This window comes from Hibiscus syriacus, unplaced genomic scaffold (genome assembly GCF_006381635.1).
Source record: "Hibiscus syriacus cultivar Baekdansim isolate YM2019G1 unplaced genomic scaffold, ASM638163v2 tig00110893_pilon, whole genome shotgun sequence".
NCBI lineage: Eukaryota > Viridiplantae > Streptophyta > Magnoliopsida > Malvales > Malvaceae > Hibiscus > Hibiscus syriacus.
In genome coordinates, this window is record NW_024062901.1 from 4709418 (window position 1) to 4718497 (window position 9080).

A 9080-nucleotide genomic window follows, 5' to 3' on the forward strand; every position below is an offset into this window, starting at 1 on the left:
TAAAAAAATTTAATGAAATGGTAAAATTTTATTTTAATCCCTAAATTTCATATAAAATTTTAATTATAGATTTTTTTTTGTAAATCTAAAATAGTTTAAGAATAAATTTGTAATTTAATTTTCGTAGAATTCTTATTATTCAATGATACAAGAATAATATTTTTGAAAAAAAAATTAAGGGCATTTTAGTTCAAAACGCCGGTAATCCAACAATACTTAAGAAAAAGAGGTAATGACATTCCCGGTAATATACCTAAAAAAATCCACTATTAGTAATCAACTATTACTAATCCATTTATCAATGTCAACAAAATGTTTAGTCAAAACTAGACTAGTACCTTTAATTAGATTAACCCATGTTTCATTTTCCCTAGAGGCACAAGTTATCAACTTCTATAGGTCAATACATAAACAAATAACATAGGTAAAGAACAATTTGATCATTATATATATATATAATTATATATATAGATATAGACATGTATATGTTATTAATGCATACATAATCTGTATATTATAATAAATAGTGTTATGACTTGGTATCAAGATATTAAAGTTGACCACTTCCAGTATGATGAAATGAATAAATGCTAAACAATTATGGACAAGAGACTGATTCAATGACATACTTTTATTTCTTGAAATATCTTGTCATCCCCAACTCTAAGGTTCTGCAAGTTTACCGCAAACTAGAGAATCCTCGGAGGGTTTCATCTCCGATTCGACGATGTCGGTACGAGCTTTACAAAATCTCTCTCTGTGTACTATTCTATTCTTGATGAAGTATTGCATGCATTTATGGATATATAATCTTACAGAATTTATAAAATTTTAAGCATAATTCCAGAGAAAACATACCGTATACGATACTTGAGTATAAGATAGGCTAGCCTCATAGAAACATGTACGATGTATAGCCATGTACGATGCTTGACTGTATCCTCGACTATGCATACTAGCCTCATTTTCTGAAATAGAATAAACAGAAAATACTTATATCTCGATTTCGATCTTTTTTCGGTTTTTCAGATTGACAACACTGCCTTTTCTGGTCTTTTCGAATCCTTGTTGGCAGATATTAAAACAGTCACAGAATCAGTAGAATGCATAGAAGTAGAGCAGAAAAGCTTTATTGAAGTTGGATGTTGTCTTTATCGAGTTTTTCCAGTGATAATGGAGTTGAAGCATACCGAAACCCCTCCGAAAAATGTGAGAGAGATACTACAATCTGTTTCCCAGAATGTCAATCTGGCAAAAGATCTTGTGGGAGAATGCCATAAAGAGAACCAGCCAGTTTCAGATACTGAACTGGGAAGTATCATAGCGCAGCTAGAAGGGGTGATAAAAGACACAGGTGAATGTTTGTGCTTGATACCGTCTGCAACGTTCGGGGGCGAGGAGTATGCGGAGACTGCAGTCCGATCCCTTTCGGAGGAAATGCAGAATATCCATTTTGAAGTTAAGCAACCTCTAGAATTACGAACCAAAGAGCTCGAACCAACGATATCTTTTGCAACGGAACAACCTAAGAACTCAAAAATGGCAACAGAGAGTCCTGAAATGCCACAACAAATGCCAATGGTCCGGTCTATTTCGGAGGGAATGCAGAATGTCCATTTTGAAGCTAAGCAACCTCGAGAATTACGAACCAATGAGCTCGAACCGAAGAAATCAAAAATGGGAATAGAAAGTTCTCAAATGCCACAACAAATGCCAATGGAACCAGACCTTTATTCTGTCCATGTGGAAGTTTCTGTCTCCACAGAAAGTTCTCAAGCTTCAAACATGCCGCTCCAAAATGATTTCCTTAAAATTTCAAATCAGAGAAGACAGTATGAAAGTATAAACAAACCCATTACAAAGTTGCCACAGGTAGCTCATTATATTGAACCTATGTACGACACTTTCGTATGTCCATTAACTAAGCAGGTTATGGATGATCCAGTTACCATTGAGAGTGGAGTAACCTATGAGAGGAAGGCGATATCGGAGTGGTTTGAAACTTTCAGTTATCTAGAGGATATAACATGTCCAACCACAGGGATGAAGCTCCCGACCAAGGTTTTAAGCACCAATGTCGCTTTAAAGATCACGATAGAACAATGGAGGGATCGGAACGACGTTGCAAGGATCAAGGTTGCTCGTGTGGCATTATCTTTGGCTAGTTCGGATAGTATGATACTAGAGGCAATAAGGGACCTGCAACATATCTGCAAAAGGAAACAATACAACAGGGTACAAGTACTTAGTGTTGGAATATTGCCATTGCTTATTAAGTTACTCGGATACAAAGATATAGATGTCAGATGTGGAGCTTTGGAACTACTACAACAATTGGCTGAGGAAGACGATGAAGGAAAGGTTCGGTTTTTTAGTATTTCCAGATATTTTATACATACCGAAAGATGAAAAGAACATTACAGCTCCGTTTTCTTTATATTTTGTTCAGGAAATGATTGCTGATACAATGGATCTATCAACACTAGTCGAGTTGTTATCGTGTAGCCACCAGTCAGTTCAGCATGCATCATTGATTTTCTTACTCGAGCTTTCGAGATGTCAAGCTTTATGTGAAAAAATCGGGTCTGCAACCGGAGCAATTTTGATTCTGCTCAGAATCAAATATAACCATCAGGCTGATTCCTTTGCTGCCGAAAAAGCAGATGCAATTTTGAAGAACCTAGAGAGATTTCGAGATAACATAAAGCGGATGGCGGAGTATGGGTTCTTGGAACCTCTTTTGAACCATCTAACAGAAGGTAACTTGACTTTCTTTATGATCAACCTTCTTCCAAATGACAAATTTCAAGGGAATTATTTCTAAACTGCATATTAACTGAAGGATCAAGTTTGATCATAGAAAACATGTTTTCGAGTGTTTTCGAGTCTAGGAGAAGTATGCTGATGTTTAATAAGCAGGTTCGAAGGAGGTGCAGATGGAAATGGCAAGCTACTTAGGGGAAGTCATTCTCAGTGATGACAGCATAACCTATGTGGCTGAGAGAGCTTCTCCTGGTCTCATTAAAATGATGCAAAGTGGAAACCCCATCATCAGAGAATCAGCATTCAAGGCTTTGGCACAAATCTCATCTCACAATTCAAATGGAAGGATACTTGTCGAAGCCGGTATTATCCAAATTATGGCTGAAGAGGTTTTCACTCGTACGATATACGATGAGCCTATGAACTCTAAGAACAAAGCGGCTGCCATACTTGCTCATGTTCTGGAGTCGGGGGTTGAGCATGACGGCATCCAAGTAAATCCCCATGGCCACAGGATAAGTTCAGATTACGTCATCTATAACATTGTCAGCATGCTTAAGAACTCGAAAGCTCATGAGCTCAACATCAATCTCATCAGAATTCTGTTATGCCTGACAAAGTCACCCAAGTCAATGGCAGCAATTGTCTCGATTGTGAACGAGACCGAAGCAAGCTACACCCTCATTGAATTCATCAATAACCAACACGAACAACTCGGGGTTGCAGCGATAAAGCTACTTGTTACCCTATCACCACACATGGGCAACACACTAGCAGAGAGACTCTGCAAAACCAGGGGGCAGCCTGAGAGTTTAATCGAGAGCCTTACAGAAACTAACCACATTACAGAGAAGCAGGCAGTTTCAGCAAAATTCCTGGCAAATCTCCCCCAGCAGAATCTAACACTAAACCTTGCTCTTCTGCACAAGAATGTTGTCCCCATAATCCTTCAGAAAATCATTTTAATCCAAAGAAGTGGAATAAGAACTAGCAGGCATGCAAATGTTTACTTAGAAGGCCTAGTTGGGATTCTTGTTAGATTCACAACAACACTGTATGAACCACAGATATTGCTTCTAGCAAAAGCTCACAAACTCACATCAGTGTTCACGGAACTGCTCATGAAGACATCTAGTGATGAAGTTCAAAGATTATCAGCAACTGGACTCGAGAAGCTCTCATTAGAGTCAATGAACTTATCACAGCCACCAAATATTAAGAAAACCAAGTCTACGAAATTTTTCCGTCTGCCAAAACTTCTATCTTTCAGTTCATCGAAAAGGATAAAGATCCCATTACTATGTTCAGTTCACAGAGGTGTTTGTTCTTCAGAAACCACATTTTGTTTGATCGATGCGAAGGCTGTCGATAGGCTGCTGGCATGCCTGGATCATGAGAATGGTGAGGTAGTTGAAGCTTCGATGGCGGCTATATGTACTTTGTTGGATGACAATGTTGACGTGGACAAGAGTTTGAGCCTGTTGAACGAATTAGATGCCATTCGGCGTATCTTGAATGCGGTGAAAGAGCACAGACGAGAGGGTCTGTGGCAGAAATCTTTTTGGATGATTGAAAAATTCCTAGTGAAAGGTGGAAATAAATCAGCTTCAGACATATCACAGGATAGGTCACTGCCCGCCTCATTGGTTAGTGCTTTTCATCATGGGAATGGTAACACGAGGCAGATTGCTGAGAACATTTTAAGACGCTTAAACAGGATGCCGAGCAGCTCAACTAGCTATTACACCATGTAAAAAGATGCCCCAAATTCACTCCAATGTTAATGTAAATGATATGCCTCTAGAAAGAACAAAATCAAAACTTATATTGTGTTGCCTGTAAATTTGTCTGTACTAATTCTGTAAATACAGAGACAACAGATATGGTAGGATGAAGTTTCCATGATACCAATTTATATTGATTTTTCGAAGGAGTACAAGCAAGTTTTAAGAAATGGAAACACCATTTCACAATAGAGAGAAATTTAATGGAAGCACTCAGTCAAAGGGACAAGCCTTTCCAAGTTTCGATATATCCAGAGGTCCCAAAAATCCTGATTAACCAAGGGAACATGAACTCGAGAAGTTGATAAGGCTGTAACTTATTTGAGAATTTTCAAGAGATATTAGCCTCGGCTTGTTGGAGAACCAAATGCTCTGACAATATTTGTGGATTTTTTGGAAGGCAGGATTTGGTCGGTGATCTGACAAATAGTCGTTGACGTAATTAGCACCGTTTTCAACATCCAAAGCATCTTCCTGATAATATCTTCCAAGACTATGGCCTTTTTATGTGAATGATCCTTTGATTTCTCCATTTGAAGTCGTTAGCAAAAGGTTTGATCTTCTCATTGTCAGCTTTAGGCACAGAAAGAAGCATCACCAGAAATCACCACATGAGCATGTTCCATCTTTAAACAAATGGAAGCGGACAGCATCTCGTACTAGTATCTCTCTTTGGGTGATCTTAGAAATAATCTTAGTCACGTTATGGCAATCCCCACAGACTCTAAGATTTTTAACTATCCGTATTGGAAGCCTTGGATGGATAAATAACAACCCAAATGCAATTGCAAGCCTCTCACTGTGGTAATTAAACATCTTTGTCTTTTGTGATTCCCCAACATCATGAAGAACAGAACTCAAATCTGGTACATAACCCTCCTTTACCATCTTGCTGTTAAGTTCGTCAAGCTTAGCATATATCTGATCTGAAAATGGACTTGTCTGATCATCTGCTGAGAAAATGTGAACTCTGCCCTTATATTTGATCCAACTGCATCTCGATTCCTTTCTCACTCCTAAATTTCTCACCCCCTCCTTAATTCTGACACATTATCCCAGTTTCCTTTAGCAGCATATATGCTCAAGAGTAAGATGTAACCTGCCGGATTGTGGGGCTCTAGTTCCTGAAGGGATGCAGCTGCCCATTTCCCAATTTCAAAGTTACCATGCAGTCTACAGGAGCTAAGTAAGGTAGACCAACCAATTGCATCAGGAGGCATAGGCATCTTGTTTATAAAGCATCTTGCTTCTTCTAACCTTCCAGCTCGGCTAAGAAGGTCAATCATGCAAGAATAATGATCAATCACTGGCGTGATTCCATGGTCTTTTACCATTGACTCAAAATACTGATACCCTTTTTCCACTACGCCTGCCCTACTGCAAGCTGATAGAACACCGACAAAAGTAACTTCATCAGGTTTTAGACCATGAGCTAACATTTTCTGAAACAAATCAATTGTTGCATCGGCTTTACCAAACTGCGCATACCCTGATACCAATGCCGTCCATGAAAGTTCATCCCTAAAAGTCATCTCATTGAACAGCCGATCGGCATCCTCTATGCTTCCACATTTACCATATAACGTAATGAGTGCATTAGATACTGCCGTGAAAGAAAATAAGTCAGAAACTATGGCTTGGCCATGAAATTGTGCACCCTCTTCTAAGCTTGCTAGGTTTGCACATGAGCTAATTACACTTCCTAGAGTATAATAATCAGGAGTTATCCCATTTCTTTGCATATCACAAAAGTTTCTAATAGCTTCTTCACTGTACCCATTCTGGCCATAACCCACAAGCGGTGCAGTTCAGGACACAACATTCTTTTGGGTCATCCTCTTGAAAACTGCTTCTGCAGATGATATGATTTTGCACTTGCAATACATATCGACAAGTGCACTGCCTACAAAAACATTATCCTGATGATTTGTTCTGATTATAAAGGCATGAACTTGCTTGCCTTCTTTCAGGGCCATTAAACCCCCAAAACCCGTCAACATACTTCCAAAGGTAAACGATCCATAGACAAACCTTCTATCCTCATCTCCCTGAACAAATCAATAGCCTCTCTATACAAACCATTCTGGGTCAACCCTGTGATCATAGTTGTCCATGAAATCGAATCTTTTTCCAGCATACTACGAAACAACCACCAGGAATCCTCCACCATAACGTACCTCAAAAGCCCAGTAATCATTGTGTTATACATTACCACATTCCTCTCTGGCGTTTCATCAAAAACTAGTTTCGCATCGAAAACACGCGCTGCTTTTGAAAACATATCCATCAAGGGACAACTCACGAACACATAAGAACCGAACCCAAATTTCACAATCTGCCCATGAATTTGCCAACCCAAATCAAAACACTCTTGACTAGACGACAATATAAGCATAGTAGAAAACGTTATCCTATTCAAATTAGCCGCTCCATCCCTCAACATTGAACTATAACCCTTCAATGCATCAGTCACTAAACCACGAGAAGCATACCCCGAAATAAGCGAATTCCAAGAAACCCCATCACGCTCAGGCTTGCGGTTGAAGATATCTTTCATCTCTGAAACATTCCCAGATTTTGAATAAGTGAAAAGAATAGTGTTCCATGAAAAGAGATTTGGGTGGGGAATTATGTCGAACACGTACCGTGCATACCTCAAATCCCCTAGTTTACTGTAAGCATTAACCAAATTGTTCAGCAAGAATGTTTCCGGGTCTTTCATTGTTCTAAGAATGTGGCAATGGACTTTGTTTGCTTGAACTAAGTTTCGGGTCTTGGTGCAGATTTTCAGTACTGAACAGTAGTAGTTTTAGTTCAAAGACATTTTCTTTTGTTTTGTTTTGAAATGAGCCTTAGCATATATATTATATAAATGAGTTACAAATATCATTAATTAACTCGGATCTATTGATCGGGGTAGTTCTACACGACGGCAGCCTAATTTAATATAAAAAATTGACCCGATCTGCAAAATTGACTGAATTTAACTTGGGTCAAAATTATTTATGACTCGAGGTGGTGTTCGAAATTGATTCGAGTTTGAACTAATGTTGACCTGAATTCGAGTTGGACTTGGAAATTTACGATCTACACTCGACCTGAGAACGACCTAAACTCTAATTGAACATGATAAATGTGATAACCGAACCCGACCTGCATCCGACCTGATATGAACCCGAACCCGATATTAACCCGGTAAATAACTGATATTACCTGACCTGTTATCAACCTGATATGTAATTGACTCAACCTGTAAATGATTCGACATATTATTAAATTGGACTGATATTTATTTGACTTATAAGTTACGATTAATAAATTTGTGATATTTTAAATTTATAATAAACTATGATAATTAATATGATTATTTTTTAAAAAGTTAAAATAAATTGTTAGTTATGATAATTTTTTTATATTTAAATAAACTATGATAATTAATATGGTTACTCTTTAAAAGTTAAAATAAATTGTTAGTTATGATAATTAAATTAATAAAATTACTGTAACACTCCAACCCGTATCCGACCCGAATACGAGTCCGATGTGTCACATTGACTTTTAAAACATTGACACTAAAAGAAAATCCCCGGGAAATTTAAAACTTTGTTTAAAACAAAATACTTTAATTTACATAGAAGAGACTACAAAATACAAACTCGATCAGAGTGCTCATAATTAACGACTTATTACATGCCAACACTCTATACACAACAAAATACATACTTTGTCGATTACTTCTGATCTGATCTTCTAGTAATAATATTGTCCTTGCCACTTCTATTCTTGCTCTTCACGTTTCTTGGTACCTACGTGTAAATCACTTACACGCTAAGTCATAGACTTAGTGAGGCAATAAATAAACATGTAACAATAGATTCATGAATATGCATTCTTACCATTTGATCATGATATTTCAATATGCATGGATATATTTCCTATGACATATATAACCAAGTCATGCACACATGAAACTTACCTTTTTTCATCACTTTTACTTTAATTTATATTTCAATTGTTGTTGTTGTTGCCCACATATATTATTGAGAATAGAGGTATGTGAGTACATTGAGGTTGTGCACCAATGTTGTCACCACAGCTCGTATAAATTCCCTCATGGGGCACCAAACATTTGTTCAGTATTCGTCCCGAAGGACTGTTATATATGTCCCGTAGGACCACTACGTCCCGAAGGACTACAATACCCTCGACTCTTGGCATGCCAACTATACCTATAGCTCTCGTATCATATACTATGGGCATTTACGATAAATACTTTTCTCATCACTTGTTCTTTCTTTTTTGTCACATACCACATGTATGTATAACCATGTATTTCATATCATATCACATGTATCACGTTCATATATCATTTCATATATTCACATAACTTATCTCATTTCACATTGATCATGTCTCATAGCATATATCACATATGCATATAATCATGTATATCATATCATATATCTTATGTTTCATGCTCTTATGTCTATGCATATCATATAACATATATAATAACCTATACCCATTTCATGT

The 9080-nt window shown here is 37.4% G+C and overlaps 1 protein-coding gene and 1 pseudogene across 2 annotated transcripts; one reads left to right on the forward strand and one right to left on the reverse strand.

Moving 5' to 3' along the window:
• Window positions 1-645: 645 nt before the first annotated feature.
• LOC120145743 (putative U-box domain-containing protein 42) lies at window positions 646-4641 on the forward strand. 2 transcript variants are annotated; one of them, XM_039159498.1, is made up of 4 exons: window positions 646-733; window positions 1030-2361; window positions 2450-2759; window positions 2920-4641. In XM_039159498.1, exons 1-4 carry the CDS (start codon window positions 728-730, stop codon window positions 4515-4517), a joined length of 3246 nt encoding a protein of 1081 aa, XP_039015429.1. In that variant the 5' UTR covers window positions 646-727; the 3' UTR covers window positions 4518-4641. The 2 variants fall into 2 exon arrangements, with proteins under 2 accessions (XP_039015429.1, XP_039015430.1); XM_039159499.1 differs by having other exon boundaries at window positions 1076-2361.
• Window positions 4642-4735: 94 nt separating this feature from the next.
• LOC120145746 lies at window positions 4736-7371 on the reverse strand (annotated as a pseudogene).
• Window positions 7372-9080: the final 1709 nt, after the last annotated feature.